A 25,184-nucleotide genomic window follows, 5' to 3' on the forward strand; every position below is an offset into this window, starting at 1 on the left:
ACTTCTCCTGGTTTGGGCCCTTCCATTTCAATCTCAGTCAATAGTTGTTGTCAGTAAATAATGGGGAAACCTATGCTTATGGAAAGGTTGATGGAGCACTACTATCATATATCCTTTCCTTAAACAATTTTCTCTAATGTTGCTAGCAAACAATTGCTGCCTGGAGGTGGCACTGGGTGAGATGAGCTTTGCATTTGCAGTCCCAAAGCACCACTGGCTCTTCGTCCGTGAGAGGCTCTGTATGTCAGCTGTAACTTATTGCTGTACTCTGAGCTGCTTAGAAGAAGAGACAGTCAAAAGGTGAGCAGAGAACTTCTACTCCAGGGCTTTTGAGAGCTGTGCATCTCTAATGCAGCACAGGAATTCACTGCTCTGTGTGCTCTGAGCGGAAAAGAAATCCTGCAGACAGAATACAAACACCTGAATCAAGTGTTAAAAACCCACCTATCTTGCACTGTCTTGTTTGAGCACACTTTCAGTGCCCCATAGCCATTTTCCATATTAAAGACTCATGTCAAGCTAGGGCAGAGGAAAGTGGCACTACAGGAATGCTGCAGTAGCATCATAAGAAAGGACCCAGCTCGACACAGGAGACAAAATAGAAAAGAGCAGAAGGGATGAAAACTAAAAACAGCACTTTTCTCTGGGTGGATTTCTACAGCAGTGGGTAAAAATCAGTCTTCCCCAGGCTACAAGATGGCATTGTTCTCCAGACGTGGTTAGACTTGATCGTATCACCCAAGCAATATGTCAAGGCACTCCTCATGAGTTACATGGAAATAAACCTCTACCAACGTCTCTATTGATTAGGCAGCCTTCAGAACCGCAGCCATCACGAAAAGCAGGGCCCCAAATCTTCACCCACTGCAAAGTAAAAAAGCACTGCTGACTTTAATGAAGCTGCCTTGCTTTACATAAATGCATGGCTCCTATCTGTTTGGCAATCTGCCCGTGCTTAAGTGAGTCAGGAACATGGTGAAAGTCCCCATGAATCCCAAGATGGAAAATTTTAGACATCTGTAATACTTGGACATCTCATTATTAAATGACTTTTAAATAAACACACAAACCTGTCTTGTTTGAAAGTTTTTAGCCCAATTTATCTTCAGCTCAGCTGTGCTACAGGCTCCAGGCTCTCCTAATCTCAAAAGACAGAGGAATAGGTCCTCTTCCCTCCAGCTGAGGTTTACTACAGAACACTAAGCATCACTTGCCTTTGGGTGGGCTTTCTATCTTATCCAAGCATAAGAAAAACCCAACTGAACCCTGAGGGTTTAGCAGTAATCTTCACCACTTTCTGAAAGACGACCAACTCCAACCACACCAAAGCCAACAGCACAACAGAGAAGAGCTCCTCCTCTTCCAGCATCACAGGTCGCATTTCTTGACTTCCAACATTCCTGCTGCTTTATCCTCAATCGTGATCAATATAAAACATCTGAAGTGGACTTGTGCAACTCCAACACATTTTGGCAGAACTAAGTGCAAAGACTGTTCCATCAATCTCAGCTGTACCAGTCATCCTGCCCCATCCATCTTCATCTGACGGCACACACAGACCATCCTTTGTTTGATGAACCTTCTGACATTGGACTATTTGTGCTCTCTGGATGTATGAGTTCTTCACTGCAATGCATTAATTCTTCTCTGAGGATTTTCGGGAATAAACTGCTGTCTGGAACTTCCTTTTGCTTCCCTCCATTCCAGAAAGACGTCCTCCAACAAGGGTATTACTCACAGGGAGCTGGTATGCCGTAATAAAGGGCTATTAACTGGAGCTATGAATGTAAATTTATTTCCATAGTGCATTTATAAACTTGGAACAAGCCAGCACTATGACGAGGTCATATGGACCAGTAGAAGGAAGACCTTGGGCATGGTCCATCTGATCCTCCTCCTGGGGCTATGTTTCCCATTGATTGAGTGAAATAGGGTTCAAATTGCCTCATCCAAAGGCAGGTACCTAGAACAGCCTTTAGGATCTTTAGTAACTCAGACTTTCCTGTATTCATTTAGATTTCAGTCTCTTAACATCCTTTGTTACTCAGGGAAATAAGGACCATGACACAGGGTGACAGTGCTGTCTGTATCAGCTCAGGGCCTCTGTGTGTCCTTCAAAACAAATTTGGAGAGCAAGGGACACAAGTGCCAAGAGGACTGCAAAGCATTTACACATCTCTTCTTGTCACAGTTTGCAGGGCTGTAGAGGTTGGAACTCTCAAACCTCTTCCTCCCCTCATTCCCCTTCTCATTTCCACTCATGGGAACTTTTGCTCTAAAATGGAAACTACAAATGATGCAGTGGCTGAAACTGTCACAAGGTAAGGATGACCACCCTTTTCCAAACTCATCCACACAAATCATACACTCATGTCAGCTGCTTCTACGTTTTTCCCTTGAGCAGCAATGGCTGCCCAAGAAGAAAGCTGAGCCCAAAGCTGCTGGAATAGTGATCACTTACAGACAGCCCCAGCTTTTATAGGGGAATCTGAGCATTGCTTTAGGATTTACCTCAGTTCAGGAAAAACATGAATCCAGGCCTCCCTCTCAAGAGACCTTCTTGCCCAGGCTGAGGAGGTGGAGAATCCATCATGGAGAAACAGGCACGTGGCCCATCTGCTCCCCTGGGGCTGTGGGATTGCTCTCTCTTGGCCATAACATCCTCTGCTCCCCTCCTTTCCCTTCAGGACGCTGGTTGAATATTCATCTGTTCATCATCAGTGACTCAGGGCAATTTTTTTAAAAAATGCATTTGAAAGAGAACCATATCAAAATGAACCTCACCACCAAAGCACATTCTGTTCAAGTGACCTCATGCTTTGCTTCCCCAAACATCCCCTTAAGTCCAGGTATCACGTTCCTATTTCAAATTGCCTCGGGGGCTCTCTGCCTCCTTGAAGACAAGTGGGAGGAAGCAGCAGGGATTTGCAGTGCACACATCCAGGATTTCCCTGCCCAAGAAGGAAAGCCCCCAGTGCCAGTCACCGTGCTGCATACCCAATGCTCCATCCCAGTTGCAGATAGCGGGCAGCAATAGCCACGCTGCTCCTGTTCTTTCCTTCATGCTCCATTTGTCTGGCAGGCAATTCTCTGTTCACATCACCACAAAAATTACCTGTTAGCCTGTACCACGAGAATTGCTCTCTAGCCTGCAAACAGCATCTTGCTAGCTGGCTTCCACTTTCTGATCTCTGCAGGAACTGGCATAGGGAAGAAAAAAAAAAAAAGAAAACAACACTGAACACACCACTTGGCATCAGATAAGTGCTCTTTCTTTCTGAGCAATACGGGAACGGCACGGGATTACGGTAACGCGAGGATACTGCCTGCTCCAGCAGCAGAGCAGCAAAGTTCCTGCTGCTCCTTGGCAGCGTGGAGCTGAGTGCTGTGAGTGGTGCTGTGCTGCCAGGGATGCTGGAGCTGAGCCCCCCCCGGGCACTGGGATACTGGGAACCAGTGTGAGTCATCACAATGCTGGTGGGGAAGGAGAGGAGCAGGGGGTGTGCAGGCAGAGAGTCCCACCTCTGCATGAAGAGAGGAGGCTGCTGTGCTGTGGGGCTGCCCATCCCCTTCCAGATGCTCAGAGCTGCGCCGTCTGCTACAGACTGAGGTGAGTGTGTGCTGGGGGGCACAAGGGGTGAGGGTGTGTGCTCTTTCTCTGCATCTTATCTCCCCACAGGCAGAATATCACCTGGTTGCTTTGGAGCATGAATATCCATCAGGCATTTTTGCTGCATCTCCTTGTCTTACCTTGAAGTTTAGTTCCAGGTGCTTAAAAATCAAGTTGGATGGTTGCTTAATTTCCTTGTCCACCAGCACCATTATAATGACTGCAGTTACAGTGATTTCAGATGCTCAGTGCCACAGCCTATTTTCATTGATGTGCTTATTAAAGCCTGTCATTTGGGGGTTGGAACCCACCAACCTAACTCATTGTTTCATTCTATGGTCTCCTTTCTTGGAATTGTCCTTCTACTCATTCCCTCTTGGGGAAAGGAAAATACAAAGACTGAATTTTGTTCCACTGCAGGGAGGGCAAATTCCCACAGTGGAATACCTCTCCACCTCCCTCCCCCATTCTCCCTGTTACAAACGGGGCATTCCAGAGGTTCAGGGTAAGAGTTCCAGATCTCTTTGCCCAAAGGAAAATGTTGTTTTGAGACCAAGCTCCATGACATTTCCTGCTGCTCAGTGCTGGAGGTGTGATCTGAGGAACTCATCCAAAGACCTGTGCTACAACACTCAGTCTTACCTTAGATTTAACTGGAGTGTTATTGCTGGAGGTTTTTCAGATGTCCCATCAATACTTTGGATGGGAACATTGAACCTACATGTAGGCGTTGGGAATGGCTTTCAGCTGACATATGCAGTTTCCCTTTGTAGCCCTGAGTCTCAGTTCCCAGCTTATCCTCACTTCCCCATCTGATGTACCTTTTCTCCATATTTAGTCAGCCGAGGCTGAGTTTGTCTTCCAGAGACATGAAATGTTGTCTCTCTCAGTAGGAAACTTGTCCCTTGCAGCATCTTCTGCTTGGCAGAAATTGCTTTTCCCTATAGATTTCCAAAACGGGCTGTTAGCTGGACTAACGAGTAGTTTGGTGTGTAAACAGAGCCACTTAATAAAGAAATCTCAAATTAAATTCCAGACTTACAAATCTGCCTCACAGTTTGTAGTCCCAAATTGTGTCCTGCAGGCTCCCTGAGCTGCTCTCTGCAGGTGAGCTGATGGTTGGGATGGATTGCTGTCCTAAAGGAGAGCGGACCACTGCTGACAACACAGTAAGAAAAATCCAGGCGACAAAATTCATGTTGTTTTCATAGTTGTTAAACAATGCTGGGCCGAAAAAGGTTGGTTCCACCAGCTGCAGCCAGCATGAGAAAGGCTCCCTAAAATAGCTCCCCACTCTATTCTTATATGGGAACCATAGCAGTGAGCAAACGCTGCTTCTGGGAATCGCATTGTGCCTTTGTCTCTTCCAGGAGTTGATCATCTGAAAGGAGCACAGCAGCCTGCATCAACAACGTGGCAAACTTCACTCTCCTTCAGAGCCAGAAGTGGATGAAAACCAACTTCAAGGAGCCCAGCTGCCAGCTGCTTCACACGCAGAGGCTCTGATCGACCCTCAGACCCTACAGAGCAGTGGTGGCACACATCTCAAGTGACACTGCAACAGCCTCCACCTGGCCAGGCTTCTGCAAAACCTATTTGTAAGACAGAGTCAAGGCTAGCAAAAGGTAATTTAAAGCACGAGTGACTATTCCTCTTTGGAGAAACCTGGATTTGAGACCCTATGGGATGTTTTTTGCTACTTAAATATTCACTCTTCCCAAGGAGACAGAAATGACTTGCACCTGTGATTCCAGTACTTCTCATCACATTATCCTGGAAAGCGGGAAAAGCAGCCTCAGTTTTATGTAGCCTCATTTCTGCAACCCAGGAACAATGCAAAAGGGGTTAAATCTGACTTGCAAACAGTGGATTTTAGCTGTGCTAGAATGGTAAATATTTGGGAAGAAAAGTAGGCTTTCTACTATGTTTTTGGATCCTTCTCATTACTCCTGGTGCTGCACTGCTGAAACTTTCTTTAAAAATCTTCCACCCAGCAAAGTCAGGCAATGTTGCCTGTAGGACATTCTGAGGACTGATCCCATCACTTTTTCTACCTGAAAAGGGCGTGAAGTACAGTAGCCATTGCCAGTCACTCACCATGGTTTTCCTCTCTGGGAACTCATCCGACTGTTCCAACTGCACCCACTCTGCAGGGCCCGTGAACATTTCCAAGGCCATTTTGCTGGGTGTTATCCTAGGGGGGCTGATCATTTTTGGGGTTTTGGGTAACATTCTGGTTATCCTCTCTGTAGCCTGCCACAGGCATCTTCAGAGTGTCACCCACTACTATATAATTAATCTTGCTGTAGCTGACCTCCTCTTGACATCCACTGTCCTGCCCTTCTCTGCTACTATGGAGATTTTGGGCTACTGGGCCTTCGGGAGGATCTTCTGTAACATCTGGGCAGCTGTTGATGTCCTTTGCTGCACTGCTTCCATTATGAGCCTCTGCATCATCTCGATAGACAGATACATCGGGGTGAGCTACCCACTGCGATACCCCAGCATAGTGACAGAGAAGAGAGGCCTCCTGGCTCTGCTGTGCGTGTGGGCGCTGTCTCTGGTCATCTCCATTGGACCTCTTTTTGGATGGAAGGAACCAGCACCCGAAGATGAGACCATCTGCCAGATCACCGAAGAGCCCGGCTACGTGCTGTTCTCCGCGCTGGGCTCCTTCTACCTCCCACTGACCATCATCCTGGTGATGTACTGCCGAGTGTATGTCGTGGCCAAAAGGGAAAACAAAGGTTTGAGGTCAGGGTTGAAGATGGAGAAATCTCGTTCTGAAGCAGTGACCCTACGGATCCACCGCAAAAATGCCTCCGAAACGAGCGGGGCCACGGCCAGTTCTAAGAGCAAGCATCACTTCTCAGTGCGTCTCCTCAAGTTCTCCAGAGAAAAGAAAGCGGCCAAGACCCTGGGAATTGTAGTGGGATGCTTTGTTCTGTGCTGGCTTCCATTTTTTGTAGTCATGCCTCTTGGTAAGTAATGCATAAACCCCTTCTACAGCCCCTTCCCCCAAAGGAGGGCCATGCGTTTGCCTGTGTTCAATAGAGCCGATCAGAAGAGCGCTGAGGGAATTGTTTTCTGTTGGAAAGCTGTCAAAAATCAAAACATGCATCAAAACTGAACGTGAAAAATGAACATGTCAAACCTAGCCAGGCAAAGGGAAGCTAAAATGCTGAAAAGAATGAAATTGATTTTGACAGCCTTTTTCCACATAGAAAATACCCAAGGACTTATTCCTGATCAGTCCTGCTTTAGGAATGGTATTTTAGGTGTTTGTGTTTATATTCCAGTTTGCAGCCAGTTCTTCAGGTGATATAAATTTATAAAAGGTCAACACATAAAAGTATTCATGGTCTAAGCAGCAGTTTACTGTTTGGGGACAAAACTCTCTAAGTGCTCAGAACCCATTAATTCCCCGCTATGAGAAATAATCAGCTCTCTAATAGAAGGTGTCATGCTATGAAATACCATATTCCAAATGAATGTATTTTTAATTTATCACCCATCCAGCCACAGCACAGCCATGAGGATCCTCCAAACTAATTTTACACTTCTCTGGTTTGCATCCTATGTGGAAACCCACTGAGCACACTGGCCAAACACCGGCTGCTGTCTCACTCTCCGTGCTGAATACAGATATTTATTCCTCAGCCATAATTCTAAAGGGGTGGGATGTGTTCTGCTTTGCTATCATGAAATATAAAGTAATCAGAACCTTAATTAAACTTTGCTCAGTCACCTTTGATGTAGTTTCAGGATTCAGAACCAGAATGCTAATTTTATGACTGCATCTGAGCGTGGCACGTCACATAAAGTTTGCAAAGCGAGAGCTGTACTAAATGCTGGCTTTGGAAACAAGGAACCTTCCATCTGCCCTGTCCAACTACAGCAGCTTTTCTCGCAGTCTTGAGGCAGTATAGGAAAAATAAAGTGAGGCTGCAGGCTGCATGGAAATTTTAGCTACTAGTGTTACACTGAGTACAATGAGAAGGGAAAACGATGCTTACCTAAGCACTAAAAGGTTTGGGAGATTATTTTCTTTTCTTACACCTTACAAAAGACGTTGGGTTCTTTTTCAATTAACCTCTCCTGAATTAACCCAGAGCACCTGGTTGTTTCCCAAAAAAAACATCACAAATGTTAACACACACACACAAAAAAAAGTATGGATTCACTCTCATTGGTCAAATAGATGGAGGTGATGGAGCAGGAGTTGGAGTCTGAGCTGTAGCAGTTGCATAAGGGGAGCTCTGGAAAGGCTGGCTCTGCTGCCCAGGGTGTCAGCACGTTGGAATGCTGGTTGCCAAGATGCCTGAAACATACCCAAAAAGGGTTTAAGAGAACACATCAAACACACTACTTTTCATCTGCTGTGCGGCTGCACACACGGTGCTGTTGTTAATTTGCTTTGGATTAGGAAATTTGCTTGATTGAAGACCAGCTTTGCATCTTCCTTTGATCCCTTATAAGGCAACTTTCTTCAGGTTATTAGCTTCCCTGTCTTCGTGGAGTTGCAATGTTGTTTTAAAAGTCTTTCAGAACGACTTGTTGATTTGTCAGAGACAAGGAGCTGTTAAACTGAACAAGAAAGCATCCTGAGGCAGGCTGCTCCACCCTAACCAGTGTCAAGAACCCCTCAGTTATCAGTCTTGCCAGCTGGGAACCAAGGAGCAGCTAGAAGCACCTGGCTCACTGAAGTACACAACGAGCAGGGGTGGAAATGTTTGGGGTGTAGGTACAGGGAAGGCAGGAGTAATAAAAGGAGATTGAGAGTGGGATAAAGGCGTGACATTCAGATCAGCAGATACTGCCGAAAATAAATGGAGAAACAATTTGAGTATTCCTGCCACATGACAATATCTTAATTGAAATCAGTGTGTAAAATTGCCAGTTGCAATCTATGTGAGTAATGTCTTACCTTCTTGGATCCCTCCATGGGAATGAGCATTATGTTCCATACACCTCCTCACTTGGCTTCGATGGTTGTGGAACAAGCCAACAAACAATGATCTTGTTGCATGGAAATAAATGAGGTTAGGGCACTGGCATGCAAACTGAGCTTTCACAAAATGTCTCTAATTTGAAAGGCTGTCACAACAGCCCGTTTCCCCTGGAAGAAGACAGGTTTTCAGTTCTTTGCATGCTTTCTCTCCCTCTTTCCATCTGATCAGTGGACCTGCTCCTGGTCACAAAGCTTTCCTGTAGCAACTTCCTAGAACTCAGCCTATCCTCACAAACCAGTTCTAACTCAAATTGCAATTCTCATGTTCCCGTTGCATTCCCCAAAACTAGACCCAGAAAAGCTCTAACTCAAATTGCAGTCTTTGTGTTCCCCTAATTGAGTCTCAGCTCCACTCTAGACAAATTCTTAGCACAATGTGAGCTTATTTTCCATCATGGGTTAGACTGATGGAAATGCTGGTTCAGGTGGAGCAATCCTCCAACACATTTAAGCCTAAATAAGAGTTTAGTCTGAGAACCAGCAAAACAGTGAGGTTCTTTGTGACCAGTAACCTTTTTGAACGATACCTTTTCTTACTGAGCCCCAGTCCTCTCTGGCCCCCAGCAGTGGAAATTTGATCCCTTTGGTCTGCAAATCTCTCTTTGAATTCTTATCATTCCCCTCACAGAAGAGCTGTAAACCCACTGATGAATGAACTTTGCACAGATGCTTCCTAGAAATGTCACTGCCTGGGAAGAATTGCGTCCAACGCTTCAGCTCTTGTATTGGGTTTTAAACTAAGGAGACTGAAGCTCACATACATCTACATCTCTCTACAATTGTTTCCCAATCAGATTTTTGGGTGTATGTGCCAAATTTTCCTTATTTCAGGCATCAAGCCTTTCTATAATTATAGAAGGGATATATTCAACAGAAGAATGTGTTGAAGAACAGATAAATCTCCTGCTTAGGAATTCAAGATTCCTTGTCCACATCTCATTCAGCAACAACTGAGGTTTGCTCCCAGGGGGCCTGTAAGAACATCTTACCCCACCCCGGCAGCCAGGTATCCAGACCTTCAAGTAAAGATAATTCTCTGCACACAGCTGTTGGTCTCACACATCTCCCATATCTGCAGCCTCTTTTTCTTACTTTGACCATTATTTCTTATTAGCAACACCTTATTCCCAACTGCTGGCAGCCACTTAAGTGAAAACCCATAGCACCTGAGCTTCCTTGGTTAACAGCCCTGCTTGAAACTGCATGGTCAGAACAGTTTTGAAACAGTTTTTTCTAGTACTGTCCATGCTTTGGTTGAATCATAGAATCAGAGTATTTCCACAGTTGGAAGAGACCCATAAGGATAACTGAGTCCAACTCCTGACTCCACGCAGGAGCACCCAAAAATCAGACCGGAGGTAGCCTTACATTTGGCTCCTTTTTCAAACCATAATGCATTCAATTCAAGAGCTGAGAGGAGCTTTTAGCTTTCCTACTCAAGACCTTTTTACTGCAAAACGTTTTGTTTTCATCTCGGTTATCAAATGAAATCCTGCTGCTCATCACAATTGTGTGACATTTTAGCAGAACTCTTTAAGACCACGACGAAGGGAGGTTCAGGTTGGATGTTAGGAAAACTTCTCAGAAAGCATGGTCATTGGCACAGGCTGCCCAGGGAGCCACCATCCCAGGAGGTGTTCCAGAGCCATGGAGATGTGGCACTGAGGGACATGGTCAGTGGGCATGGTGGAATGGATTGGGCTTGGGGATCTTGGAGGTCTTTATTGACCTTAATGATTCCATGAAGAAACAGTGCCTTGAGGACAACAGTGTTACTTTTTTGATTGGAAACAATTAACACTGAGCAGCCAGGATCTCTGAGGCACCAACTACAATAGGCCACCTGAAGCTAAACCTGAGAACAGGTTTCTGGAGCAGTTAGAAAGGTGAGGAGAAAGGGCAGGGCCAGCAAATGGCCCAGCAGCCACCAGCAAAACATAAAGCAACAAAAGAGAGTCAGCCCAGAACCAAGAGCCTGACCTTATAAGCAGCAATGGTGTGTGTGGGTAAAGGTCACAGGTGGGGCTCTCAGGGCTATGGCCCTCTGCAGTGATGGAATAACAGCCTGTTTCTGATGCTTTAAGGAGGTGATTGATTTTAGTTACAGCACCTTTCTTGGGCCCCTGTCAACTCAGCTGTAAATTAGTTTTGGAAACCAGTGGCAGCCAGACACAATGGAGAGGCTTCCATGTGCTGTCACATGCAGAAATTCATCTGCCTTGATCACACTGGGAAAGGCATGATTGAGCTGCTCTTTGTGTTATAAAGCTGGGATAATGCACTTGTCTGTTAGAACTCAGTACTTCCCCAGCACTGAGCTTTGAGGACCTGCCTGGTTTGTATTACCAGTAAAAAAAAAAACCATATCAGGTGTATCTTGATGGCTTTTGCTCTTTCCAGGACCGTCTGAGGTTCCATTCATTATGTTCTCTTGTCACAACACATTCTGATCAACTCCCACTGCTGCTGGCTGAGCCACCCTCCATCCTGCCCCACTTATTGGCAAAGTTGTTGGGCTTCAGGCCGTGTTCCTTCTCATGACAGAGCTGGGTGAGAGGCATGAAGTGGGTGCCTGTTCTGTCTGTGTTTTTTTGTAGGAGGAAATCAGCTCCCTGTCTTGACATTCACACTCTGCAACTCACTGTTCACTTCCTGCTGACTCCTTCAGATGCTGGTGCTTTAATAAGCAAAAATTGGGAATGGCTTGCAGAATAACATAATCCAGCTTGAGAGACGGCGCTTTGAATATTATTTTTAGAGTCTTCTGGGGTCCAAAAAAGGGGAAGGTTTGTGATTCACCCATTTCCAACCATTTGACCAACAGCACGAATGGGAATTGCACTGTGTGAGATTCAGAAGTAAGCTGGGATTTGTCATTAACAGGTTAACTGCAGGTGCCAAACAGAAAGTCACCAATTTCCTGTAGAATCAAAGCCATTTTGCCTGTTGATGCTGAAGTAATGTCTAATTCTGTGAAGGCAGTGCCAAAATGTTTTCATGTCAGGAGAGTAACCCCATTTACTGATGGGGAAAGAAAGGCAGAGCAAGTAAAAGCTTTCCTAGGGAGGACAACTGTATGAATTGCACCACTCTTCCAGGTGAAAAGAATGGGAACTGCCTTATGCTGGCATTTCATGCCATACAAAAATAAAGCTCCTTTCACTGAACCATCTCTTTTCCCCTGTAGAATTGGCCAGATGGTCTCATAGTGGTAAACAGAAGGAGATCCTCCTGTCCCTCCAGCATCAACAGTCCTCAGTGCCATCATGGCTGGGCTGTTCTGAGAGGCAAGGATGGGAATCCTCCTTCTTATCTTTGTTGATAACTGATAACACCTGATAGCTGATAACACCTGAAATAAAATGAATAAAAGCTGGGACAGCCTTGCTCTACATAGTTTCAGAACATGCTGAATTCCAGCCATGGTGAGAATATTCAGAGCTAGATTCCCTATGATAGCATTTCAGTGTGTGGCCTCAGCCACAAAAAGAAATTAAGGGGGAAAGAATCCCAGAATAGAGCCCAAGCTACAGAAGGGTGGGTCAGAAAGAAGAAGGGTGTTTGGCACTCTTTGAGTGGTGGATTACAGGGCTGTGTGTTAAGACATTGAGTGGGGAAAAAATAAGCCATGAGATAAAGAGTCAGGATATTTGTATGTTTTGTCTGATCTCAAGGGGTGTTTTTGTAAGCACAGTAAAAACAGGCCTTGTTGGTGTAAGCAAGTAACAGCTATGCTGCACCCAATGGCAAAAATCCCATCGACGTCCCCATGGCCAATATTTCTCTGCTGTCACCAAGTCCTGAAATGTGTCCCACTGACTCATAATGCAGCAAAGCCGGAGAAGGAATTGCTAACATTAATAGCCATTCAAATGCCAAGCAGGGAGAGAATGTGGAGCGAGTTCTGCTGTGTGTCGTGATTCACATCTACAGCTTTCCTGCATGAGCTACCTGTCAAGAAGAAGGCTCATCCTTGTCTTCAAAATGTTCTTTCTCTGTGCAGTCACCACCTGCAGGCACCTGGAGTAAATGAACCACGAATGTCATTTTCACTCCCTGTCCTCTCAGACATCATGGTGCTATTTAGAATTCATTAGGGATTGAAAGGTGATGAATAATTCTCCCTCCCCACTCAGCAGATTTCAGGGCTTGTCTTTGATTTGGATGCATAAGGGCTGGACAGTCAGCTTTTGCTAAGGAGCGTAATTCCAGTGTAGCAAACCCCGGGGATTCCAAATCACGACCAGCAACCAACTCATCTTTTCAAACTGTGCTCTGAACCATGCCATTGTTTTGGCTTTTTATTTCTGAAGTGAAAGCTAAGGTTTTGTTTTAAGTGCGTGCCTCCAGGAGCTGGGGCTGTGGGAAGAATCTCCAGTATCATAACAACATTAGCGAAGAGATCCTGAATAATTCCACAGCAAGGGAGCTGGAATTTCACTGGCAATTAAAACAATTTGTAAATCAGTGTTATCATTTGGGCTTACATGGGTAAGAAAACCTCGGTTCACCTTCCCATGTTTTGGGATGTATTTTTTTTTTTATCTACTTTCTAAATCTGCATCTGCACACAGTGAATCTGGAAATAGTTTCTTGGTGAGACGTTTGCTCTTTGCCAGAAATATCAGCCATCCTAAGTGGGTACGACATGAAACAGAGCATAAATTTGGCCTGAAAAAATCCGAATAATCAGAGCACCATTCCCAGGCTGACCCACTCCTGGTGTCCGTCTGTCCCACCTGTGTCCTTTGGAGATACCCACACCCTGCAGAACAACACGGGGATCTGAATTCAGATCCACGCTTCTCTGCCTGTTGCTGCTTATCGCAGTTCAGAGAGATCCAAACACAAAGCCTTTCTCATTTTCCCCCCGAATCAGCCACAATAACCCAGATCCTGGGACAAGCACAGCTGGAAGTGTGCAAGACTTGACAGATGCAGGCTCTTACCCTTCCTCACATCTCTTCTCACTCAAATACTTAACCACCGTCCCGCGTTTGCTGCACTAATATGATCACAAAAAATAACAGAAGCGTTTCCTCCAGTTGAAGTGCGCTTTGATCCCGTTTTTGTTCCCACGGAAGATGCTTTCCATATGGGTGAGACGTGCAGGGACGGAACATACGTGCAGAGGGCAGCTGTGTCGGCAGCAATACTTACATATAAATGCACTCTCCGTGGGGTGGCTGTGTTTGACCCGAGGTGCACAAAGAGTGCTGGTCTCATGGAGTAAAGTTCCCTGCTAACGTTGAGAACGGGAACATGAGATGAGGCCCAATTGTGAGCACTGGCAGCACAGAGATGTGGAGTCACTGGTCTGTGGGAAGACACTGGGGATCCTCTCTGCTGCTCCATCCTCCTTTTTTTAGGGCAATTGCTCTGGGACAGGACAGATCTCATAGGGCCTGAGCTCTGTGAACACACAGCCGTTCCTGTTTTCAGCTTGCTGTGATTGCAGATGCTTAATCCCAGGTGTCACAGGCAAAAGGTGCGAGGACTTCAGACTTGTGCAAGCCACAAATGCACTTTTCCTGATTCCCTTGGATGCTTAAAGCCCTGCCAACACAGTCCTGACAAACAGCACGTGGTTCTGTGCTCACAACGTGCAGGGTACTGCTGTTCTCTCCCAGGTGGTGTTGGACTCAGTGATCATTATGGATCCCTTCCAGCTCAGGATATTCCATGATTCTGTCTGATTCTGTGAGTGTACCCATACCACCCTGCCTGCCTTTTCCCGAGCTCTGACTCAATCACCAAATTTACACCGTAAAAAGAGGAAAAAATCTAGTGAAGCTAAACAGAGCTGTGAGATTTAGCTGGATTTTAACAACACAATGAGGTCCAGGAGCCATGAAAATCTGTAGGATCTTATTCCTGTGGTGCTAATGGAGATGATACAGCGTAAACAAGAATTTTCTTTAGTCTGGGAGCTGCTGAGTCCCTATCAGCTGTCCGTCAGTGAAATGACGTGTGACATCAGTGCTGGCTCTTAAACAACCTATAATCAAGCAGCTCTGTAACTTCTGACTAATGACACAGTCAAATTGCATCTCTGGGGCTGAATTGGCACTTACTCACCAGGAGGTGCGTGGAAAACTTCTCTCTCAAAGCTGAAGAAACCTGAATCTGACAAACAGGAAAATAAATGGTGAGGGAAAGGAATGCAGTCCTGGCATTTTAGGGGTATGTAATGAGATATTTTGTGGCAAAGGATCTCAGGACGCTGGTAGCACGTTCTATTTTATTTAATTTTCATATAGCAAGCAATTGAGTTGTGCTACTGGCTTTCTATAAAACTCAATTTACTGAAAACAAAGCAGGAATTTCAGCATCCTTTAGAATCATAGACTCATAGAATCTCCAAGGTTGGAAAAGACCTCTAAGGTCATCCAGTCCAACCATCATCACCAATACTTCCCACTAAGCCAACTAGTCAGCCTACAAGTCAAAGGCATTAAGAGATCAGCTGAAGTTTCTTTTGGTTCCAGCACAAACTATTGGGAGATAATGGAAGATGAAGGCTCTGAGCTGTATCCAGTTTTGCCACTATTTATTATTTTATTCCAGGAAAGACAATAAGACCTCCACACGTGGGATCTTTAAAGGCCAGGAGGCAAAAGAGGTCATTACTCCATCCTCCTATATGTCACCTACCAAAGGGTGTCACCTCATAGTGACACTGCTGCATAGGACACAGGCAGCCTTATGCTGTACACCTTTAAAGAGAAGAGAGCTCACCACTCCGCTGGTGTGGTTTTTCTCATGGTTAATAGCAGTCATTCTTTTTAAAAAAAAAAAAAAAAAGTTTTATTTCTACTTTAATCTTGTCTGGCTTGCATTGCCAGCCACAGCCTGTTTAAATGTCTCTGCACATTGAACAAAATACTTTATCATCAGGCTTAGCAGCACTGTTTGAATATTACTCCTACTTGCTACCAGTTCCATCTACCGCTGATATTAGCCATGACAACAATATCACTGAACATTTCACTCCCAGAAAAAAAAAAAGAACACACTCTTAGTATTCCATGGAAGGTGAAATGGCCCCCAAGAACCTGGGCAATGTGATGTTTTTCCTGTTTTGCCAGGTATTTGGGTAGACAGCATAAAAGGTTATGGGATGTTTCTGAGCTGTGGGCAGAACCAATGTTTGCAATAGAACAGCACTACTTTCCACGCCCATCTGGAGAGGGCACCACATTTCCCAAGAGGCACTAAGCAAATACCAACATGTCCGTGGCCCTTGCGAAGTGCAGAAGGATTCAACTCATTGTACAGGAGATTTTGGGAACTGAAATGATTTCTCCACCCTGCACTGTAGTTCAGTAGCTCAAGGTTTAAACATGCTGAACTCGACTTATAGCGCTGAGGAAGATGAAGTTGCTGGCACAAATAAGAAGGAAGTCCACATTATCTCTACTCTGATTTTACTTTTAGCTCTGTTACATACTGGGTCTGTTGAGTACCAGTTCTATTGATGATGTTTCTTTGGAGCTTGTCCAGAGAAGGGCAGCGGTGCTGTGAAGGGTCTGGAGCACAAGTCTGATGGGAAGCAGTTGAGGGAATTGGAATGGATTATTCTGGAGAAGAGGTGGCTCAGGGTAGAACTTCCTGCTCTCTATGATGCCCTGAAATGAGATTGTGGTGAGATGGTGGGGGTCAGCCTCTACTCCCAGGTAATAGCAATAAGATGAGAGGTGATGGCCTTCACTTGCACCAGAGGAGGTTCAGGTTGGGTATTAGGAGTGAGTGGTCATTGGCACAGGCTGTCCAAGGAACGGTGGGGTCACCATCTCTGGAGTAGTTCCAAAACTGTGAAGATGTGGCACTGGTCAGTGAGCATGGTGGGACAGGTTGGGGTTGGACTTGGGGATCTTAGAAGTCTTCTCCAGTGCTAATGATTCTATGATTCCATGTTTCCTTCTATAGGCATTAGTAATGCTTCATTTACAGGACAGTGTTTGGATATAATGAAACCTGGAGGCAGAGCTGGTCTTAACCTACGAAACATCATGGATAGCATGACCAAATGCCCAGCAGAGAGAACCTGCTGTCCCAAAACCCAAGTTGCATCCACTCCTGGAAAGAAAGAGTTAATGACAACACGCAATGGGACCCACTCACAGCAAAGTTTGTACACTGTCAGTGCATTTGTTGTACTCTGACAGTGTGTTGTTCCAAGGCAACAAATCTCTACACCAATGTACCAAAAAAGGCTGCGTTAATAAATTAGCATGCTGATTTCCATCTCCACCCCCCTCAAAGGAACAGGAAAAAAAATGAGCAAGAGGCAGACTCTGACACTGGCTCTTCACTATTTTTAGCAGACTTTGGCAAGGCACTCACATTCCGTTTCAGGCGAACCAGAAGTTGCAGCAAACAGGAATTGTTATTGTTTACCCATTTTCACACTCAGCCTTACACCTGGGCTTGTTTCACCTTTGTCTTAGCACAAGATGGGAGAGCAGTGCTGCACCTAAGTGGAGAAATCAAGGAAAAATGGAGGAGGTTTGGGACATTTTGAATCCTTTCGTACTCTTCATCTGCCAACGACTTCAAGCAGAAAGCTCTCCAAGAAGCTCATTTAGTTGTTTTTATAAGAGGAAAGTGATGCTAACTTGCTGAGAAAAATCCTAAATTGCAGATGTACCTGATTACACTTAACTGCAAAATATGAACTGCTGTCTTGACATTGTTGGTCACAGAAAATGACAGTGTTGAAAGCGACAGTGGAAAAGCCATATGCAGCAGCAAGAGGGGAGTAGGGAGCCCCATGTCTGGTGTTTGATGAACGATCCCAGGGCGGATACCTGCAGGCAGACCCCAGCACCTCTCTCCCTGCCCATCCCCTGTTTCTTCCATAGGGGATGGAAGAAAGATGGCACTGCTCTGCGTTTCGCAGCAGAGGCTGTGCTCAGCAGAAGCAGGATGAGCGCATCATTAATCACACTGCACTGTTTGTGTCCCCTGGTCCAAGCAGTGTTTTGATACATTCCCACACGGGCAAAAACACCCTGAGAATTCCTCGCTGGGTTTTGCCGCTTGGAAGCATTTGCTGCCCTCACTGTCACTTTGTTTGGCAAAGAAAGGAAAAGATTCAGAAGGAGAAGATTCAAACCAAAGTTCAGCACTCTCAGGATTCAATTAGAAGGCTCTTGTTGCTTTGCAAGCTTTTCCAGAATCAGCAGAGGTCCAACAAACAGACCAACCCCTGTCAAGCCGAGGAGGTGATGCAGAAATCAAGGAAACTATCGAGGGTGTCAAAGGCATTGCCATCAAAATCCTCCACAGCATCTCTTCCTGAATGTACACGGTTCTGATTTGTGAGGGAAAAGCAGGAAGGCATGTGTACATAAGTGATAAAAGAGCAATTTGTTAGAGACCTGACTATGAAGTCCAAAATAAGCCAATTACGATTCTGTGATTCTGTGACACCACGATATACTTGCTGGGAAATTATTTTGCTCCCTGTGCCCATGATAAGCAACTGCAACTAATTGCTGTCAACAGAATGATAGAATCACTTTCCTTTTTTCTTTTTTTTCTTTCCGTTTCACTGGAGTTAAGTAAGAAGCAGCCTTTCCCTTGACAGCATATGGGAAATGTTTTTCTCTTTTTTCTCATTCTGGATCCGTTTTGCAAGACTGGTCTTAGAAGTGCTGTTATCACTTATCCCACCCCCGCATAGCATGGAGTTTGGTTTTCTGTTTCACTCACACTCAGGCAATATTGTTTTTATTTCCAAGCAGAGAGAAGTACCAAAGAACTAGAGGATCCTGTTATAGTGGCTGGTTTCCAGTGTCATTCAGGAAAAGCAACTAATTTCTAAGTGCTGCAGCAGCAGCAGCATTGACTCTTTAACACCCCAAGTGTGTCTCTGTAGCTTTATAGTTACATCTTTCCATCAGTAAATCTCTTAAGCATTTACAGACATCCTATTCAAATAATCTTATAAGCAAACTATTCATATCATTTAATAAGCAAGCTAAGAATTTGCTTCTAAAAGCAGTAAGGGGCTTAAATTTTATTTGAACAGAAAAAGAAATTAAATGTTTGGCATTGGGAAGAATTCACAATATTTTAAATCAGTAGATATCAAACTAAATCCTTTGGTATCAGTATTATCATTAGGAGTTGGACTAGATGACCTTGGAGGCCTCTTCCAACCTTAATGCTCCCATAGCCTACTTTTAAAAACGCTGTTAGCAATGCAGTTTCATCTTCAGTTGGCATGGCCACTTGGAGTTGATACAGTGTCAATGAGTTCCAATAAATGCACAGCCAACAGCTTTGTCACTCATTTGCTGTATAACCCCTGTCAAACCACCTCTAGTATTTCGATGCTGTTCTGCTTCCTATAGAATAAAAAGGCCCACAGTGCTCTCCTTGCTAGGGACCCATCTACATTGCTCTTTGGATGGTCTCTGGGAGTTAAGATTGCAGGTAGATATTACTTTGTTATGCATTCCAACTTCAGACCATTTCTCCAGTGTTCAATTTCTTCTAATTTCTCTGCATTTCAGATGCATGCCACAAGAAAAGCTATTTCCTGAAAGGCTGCAAGAGAAAATGAGCGCCCAATATCTAATGCTTTGAAGACTTCTAGTTGGTCAACCCAGTAATCCAGTACTCAGACTTCCAAAATGCTGTGATTTCCTACCCTTTGAAACCCCTTTTGATGACCTCCTCGACATGATTGTTATTTGGCTAACTGGTCTTGAATGAGAAGTTCTAGAGGGAGCAATTTTCCTTTATTACTTGCTATCTGTTCTCTTGCCTCAGGCTGTAAATGGGAGAAGCCAATGCTTGTATAATGAAGTGGGTGTCTTGAGCCTTGAATTGATCTCTGATAGCATCCATGTAATTGTACAGCATCATGCATTCTGAAAGACTCTTTCCTGCAGGAATTAGGCTTTGAGTCATAAGTTTTCCAAGACAGAGCAGAATCTTATTTATGTTTTTCCAGTGTTTAAGTTTCTTTGGTTACCTGCAATTTCTCACTGCCTCTGCCTTAACACTCTGTATATTTTCCATTTTAGGTTCTTTCTTTCCTACAATCAAACCCCCGGACACACTTTTTAAAATAACATTTTGGCTTGGATATTTAAACAGCTGCATCAACCCCATCATCTATCCATGCTCCAGTCAAGAGTTTAAGAAAGCGTTCCAAAATGTCCTGAGAGCGCAGTGCCTCCCAAGAAAGCATGCAGCGAAAAAGCAACCCCCAAGCTTCAACCTCAATCATCCCAACAGCCAAAGCGTGGGAGGTGGCAGAGGTGTGGTCCGTATCCCCGTCGGCTCGGGAGAAACCTTCTATAAGATTTCCAGAGCCGATGGGGTCTGTGAATGGAAGATTTTCTCTGCCGCGCAAAGCGTGCCGACGAAAAATGCGATTCCTAAGGACAAGTCCAGCTGCACTGCTGCCAAAGTGAAAAGCAAAGGCTTCCTCCAGGAGTGCTGCTGTGCGGGCACTGCAGGGAACGCGGTGCATGAAAACTGCAAAGTGCCAACCATTAAATTTCACACCATGACCCTCAGTGAGAACGGGGAGGATGTCTAAAGGCTCTGCCAGTGTGAGGCCACTGCCTTTTCATTGGGATTATCCATTTTGTTGGGGATTGAAGTTGATGCTATAGCAGTTGAAGGAGTTGGGATGAGGAGTTAGCATGCTGGAAAAGAGAACCAGGCCTTGTGGGGAGTGATGGTGGAGTGCTGTTAGCCTGAGGAAAGCCCTTTAAAGACAGTGAATGGCTTCAGTGGATGGTGAGCGCCCTCTGCTCTTCGAAGAGACGTGGTTTCCCTGAGATTTAAAGGCCTTGTTTTCACCACATTTCCCTCTTTTAAAGTCCGGCTGCTCAGATTTAGATGTGATGTGGGAGCAAGAGCCAACTACAAGGACACCGTACCAATTTCAGCGTGGATGCCTGCAGACAGCTCCAAGTTTAGAGCCAATTCTGTGACTTTTTTTTTTTTTTTTTTTAATATATAGATGTACAAACATTGATACAGCATCCAGGAGAGCTGAGGTTGGGAGGCTCAGGTCTTGGGACAGTGTTTACAGATCTCTGCTTACGTTTTGTTAAGGGACTGTGGACGAGAATGAATTCCTACCGTGTCTTGCCTCTTTTGTTCATCTCCTGCTTCGTCTGGGGAGATCCTACAGCCCCTGCTAAAGAGCAGGCAGCTCTTGGGGTGACACCTTTGGCTGGGCAGTCCCATTTTGTCCTCAGTGTGTCACATCCAAGCATTGCACAGCAAACGCTCCTCTGGCTCTTGCACTGTTTGGAGTGGCTCTGAGTTTCCCTTGGTGCTGAACATGTCAGTAAGTTGTACAGCCAAGAGAAACTTGATCCCAGTGGTGCACTCCTCTTAGCTCCAGAGACAAGAACTTTTCTGTTTTACACAACCAATCTCCCCCAAATCCCCTGATTGAAATGAAAATCTGCATGCATCCTAGGTGTGTTTGAAAGGTTTCTGCACTTTGATGTCTGATAAAATTCAAAAGGAGGTAAGACATCTTCAAACAAGGCTTGAACAGGTCTCTTCTATTCATCCGTTTGTCTCCCTTCTTCCAAGTTTAGCAGAAAACACCTGAAACCTCAGAAACTCCTGGCCCAGGTGCTTTCCCCAGTCACACCTTCAGGTACTGCTGTGCCACAGTCACTGGAAAAGCTGGATGTCCCATGGTCCCTTTGCCCAGCATTATGCTACATCCCTCTGCAGTGCAAAGTACCCTAAGCCTTCCAACCCCACGTACCATGAGGTCAGGAAAGTTATCCTACTTCAGAGCAGTGAGAGCTAAACCCAGTAACTAACTTAAGGCCATACATCCTCATGAGAATGGCCCCTTCCTATGGGAATTTGGGTGAAAAACATTTGGGAGCCTGGTATATTTTAATGCAGCTAATCTAAACAAATAAATAAATAAAGGGGGCTGCTCAGCATCTGGAAAAAAATACAGAGGAATTCTCTGTGCAGTATTAGAAATAGGCAGCTCTTGACATGCCTCCTCCTGAGCCTGCCAACTGAAAAATGCAGCTTCCTTGAAACAACACATGAGCCTCCACTCATGTCTCAGCATCAGCTCCTGAGACGTGCAGGATATGCACTGGTTTGAAAAGGAAAAAGGCTTAAGATCAGCGTTTTCAGGATGGGACCTTGGAAGGACAATCCTGGTAATCTTGATGAGGAATCACTCTTTGTTCATCTCTCATTCTGTATGGTCTCCAGCATCAAGACAGTATTTGTTCTCTCATTGAAATGCTGGGTCAGAGAGTTACAGAATGTCCCAAGCAGGTTAAAATTAGAGAAAACTTCAATTCCAGTCCTTATTGTCAGGCTCTTATTTACTTCCAAAAACGTGTACTTGCAGGTAGCATATCTGTAGCATTGTCCCATTTTTATTTAAAATAAGAAATCCACTCCACCCTTTGAGCTTTTCCTCAGGTTTTCAATGATTGGAAACCAGGAGTGCTAAAATACCATGAATAAATATTCTCATGGTATTTCAAGCCAAGACCAGAAGCAGAAAAGCTGGAAATCTCATAAGAAAGTCATATGAGACTCCAAGCCAAGGTTCTTGGTCTCATGGGGTTCAAATACGTGGGACACTCACTTGAATAAAACCTGAACTCTGAAACACTGAAAAAACACCCATTAAATGGAGCTGAACTACTCAGACTGAGTATCTCCACTGCAGCCAGGTTCTGCCCCATTTGGACGGATACCTGCTGTGTAACTCAGACCAAAGGGTCATTGTGCCCTCTCTCCTTTGGAGTTGTGAGAATTCCGACCTTAGGTTTGTTGTAGGTTCCGCAGTGTCAGGCGTGGGGTTGTTGTGGAGGTACAGGTAGGTTGGAGCAAATGGGTTTGGTCATTGAATTTCAGAGCAACACAGTTGGAATCTGCAGTGAGTATAAAGCATGCTGGTGGCAATGTCTACGTGGACAGGTCTATGTAGCATCGTGCTTCAAAGAGGCAGAGGTTAGGATAACAAAGTGGGAGGTGGTCAGATCACAGTGTCACGACTTTCATTAAACTGTAGAATCATTAAGGTTGGAGAAGACCACTAAGATCATCTAGTCTAATCATCGACCCATCTCCACCATGCCCCCTTAAGCCACATCCACTGGACCGCATTGATCCATTAATCAACGCGTCCCAACTGGAATCAGAGAGCATCCTGCTGTCCACCATTGTGGACACTGCTGTCGCGTTTCCCACCATCCACACTCATTCAGATCAACATTCTGTTTTTGGATTTTCACATGCTCTCTAAGATTATTCAGGTCTCAAATTTTCTAAGGTTTTCCCGTTGTCCAAAAAAATGCCTCCGTGTTTTTTCTCTGCCAAGTCCAAGGAGAAATTACACATTGTGTAAAGTGATATTTTCCTTTGCCAGGCTTCTGTGGCATTGGAAGGAGGAAAGGCTGAGTTCAGAATATTTCTTGTTCTTCTGCTCGGAGTCAGCAGACAGATTTCACAAAGTTCTTCAGTCTTGCAAAATGCCCTGCTTGACTCCTTGTGTTTTCCGAGGGTTAACGATGGCTGGAGCATCATGTACAAGCTGTGGTCAGCTAGGAAAGTTCTTAACACCATGCAGAAGTGGAAGGTCCTAGCTATGCCCAGAAGTCAACTAACACATTCTGTAAATGAATTTATCCACTATTTCTTGCCTAATTGCAACGAGACTCCCAGGGAGAAGGGTAAGCTCTCTGGCCAGACTAATCCTTTCTTTCCCCCACTACATCTTATAACCTAGACCTTTCCCAGCTACGAAAGGGAGCTAATCCAAAACATCATCAACTACTTTTTGAAGGTATTCACAAGCAAACGGTTTAATGTATGACAGCATTATGGAAATCCAAGGCACTACAAGAGCGTTTGTCGTGCGTTAAAACAAAGATCTCCCTCCACCTAGCTTGATAAATGTAATTGAATCACTTCTTTCCCAGGAGGAGGTTATAATGTTTGTATTTGAGATTCAAGTAAAATGTCACGCATTCTAGGCAGAGTGTACTGCATATTTCTCATACTGGCAGAGCAGGGGAAAAATAGCTACGGGGAAATGAATTGCTAAAAAGAAAGGCTGGTTATTGCAAGCAAATATCGGAAATAACATGTCTTTTAGTTGCATGACATGCTCAGAGTTAATGCGGATTACTGTCTGTTATACCAAGCTCAAATCCAAGCTGAAAAACATCCTCTGCTTCAGCATCACAACACTTCTAGGTCGTTTTCAGAGCCAGAATGTCCAAGGGTTTACACCGGAAGGCAGAACTGATTTTCCATTACTCAGTGTGTCAGACCAAAGGACAAGAGCTTCTTGTATTGACCTGCACTGCAACTGTCAAAACTTGGCCCTTCTTCTGAAGAAACAAGGAAAAAACACCTTAAATCTAGTCTGCATCAGATTTCCCTTTAGAAAGCAGCTCCACTCTGCTAATAACCACAGCATCATTAGTCTGTGGTACAATGAAAACGTGCTGAATATCGTTAAGTGCTCAGTTGTATTTATCTTACAACTGTGGGAATTGTACGCAAGCCGGGGCCGTTATTTTGTTGTTGTTGTTTGGATGGTTTTTTGTTGTTTTTTTTTTTTTTTGCTTAGACAGCCTTTGGCTGAAAAAGTATTTTATTTTTCCTTCTGTCTGCAGCAGCACTTGGCCTGCATGTCATTCGCGTTTGGCTGCCAGTGGTTTCTACGGACATTTCTTGAAATGGGCACTGCATTTTCTGAACATGGTATTCCAGTGTCACTGGGGTTTGTACATGCTGTTTTTATAGACTCGTTATGATGCCCCTTGTTCAAACAGTCGTACTGGTCATTTCCTTGAACAAAATGAATGTATGTGAAATATCGCTTGGTGAACAAATAAATTATTGGGGGGAATGTGCACTTTGGAGCTACAAGTGGACTGCTTTTTTCCCCTTTCTTCTCCAAAACATTTATATGCCTGTCCTTTCCCTTAATACAAAGCCTTTGGGTAGAGGACTGGGTAGAGATTCTGAAGACCTCGGTGGTTTTAGTGGGAGTAAGGAACGAGGAGAATAAAGGAATTATTGCGCTTCTACTGCAAAAAGTTAGACTTCATAAAAATCTGAAAGGAGGCTGAAAATTCCATTTGGGTCCCTGGTCCTCGCCGTGCTTATTCAGCCTGCTTACAGTAACACATCAGGTCCCAGATGGAATCCAGTCCATTTTGCTGTAGCCCACATACACAAACACTAAGAGAACTACCTCCATCAACCCAAGAATGTGAATCCTCTTTGGGGTAGGTGGTGCTGAATGACTGTATTCCATGATTTGTAAAGGGAAAACAGAAGGGATCCCCAGTAAAGCTGATGCTCAGAATTTGGAAGGTCCTGAGTACAGTTGTCAATGAACCCTTTGATAATTTGACCCAAGGTCTCAGGGAATCTCTGGAGAAAGCTTTTAAGGGCACAAGAAACAAATGCTATCTGCTCCCTTTGCAGACTTGCTCTTCCTCTCTGGCTTAGAATGAGCATTACTTTGTATTGCAGATGTGGTCCTTAAGTGGTACAGACTCGAAGAAATTCCTG

The 25,184-nt window shown here is 44.7% G+C and overlaps 1 protein-coding gene across 2 annotated transcripts; it reads left to right on the plus strand.

Moving 5' to 3' along the window:
* Positions 1–3,378: 3,378 nt before the first annotated feature.
* ADRA1A (adrenoceptor alpha 1A) lies at positions 3,379–24,517 on the plus strand. Of its 2 annotated transcripts, XR_006181603.1 has the most exons (4): positions 3,379–3,610; positions 4,981–6,591; positions 19,661–21,129; positions 24,278–24,517. XR_006181603.1 is itself a non-coding variant. In XM_042886911.1 (3 exons), the coding sequence occupies exons 2-3, from the start codon at positions 5,709–5,711 to the stop codon at positions 20,179–20,181; spliced, it is 1,404 nt and encodes a 467-aa protein (XP_042742845.1). In that variant the 5' UTR covers positions 3,379–3,610; positions 4,981–5,708; the 3' UTR covers positions 20,182–24,517. The 2 variants fall into 2 exon arrangements, 1 of the variants encoding a protein (XP_042742845.1); XM_042886911.1 differs by having other exon boundaries at positions 19,661–24,517.
* The last annotated feature ends 667 nt before the right edge of the window (positions 24,518–25,184 follow it).

This window comes from Lagopus leucura, unplaced genomic scaffold (assembly GCF_019238085.1).
Source record: "Lagopus leucura isolate 7727_CA_CO unplaced genomic scaffold, USGS_WTPT01 Super-Scaffold_100065, whole genome shotgun sequence".
Lineage (NCBI taxonomy): Eukaryota > Metazoa > Chordata > Aves > Galliformes > Phasianidae > Lagopus > Lagopus leucura.

What these genes read in the sequence shown, in the direction of transcription:
- ADRA1A (XM_042886911.1), top strand. Translation starts at nt 5,709, where the DNA reads ATGGTTTTCCTCTCTGGGAACTCATCCGACTGTTCCAACTGCACCCAC. An exon ending in TTTTGTAGTCATGCCTCTTG is followed by an intron (nt 6,592 to 19,660) that starts GTAAGTAATGCA and finishes TTTCCATTTTAG; the next exon opens with GTTCTTTCTTTCCTACAATC.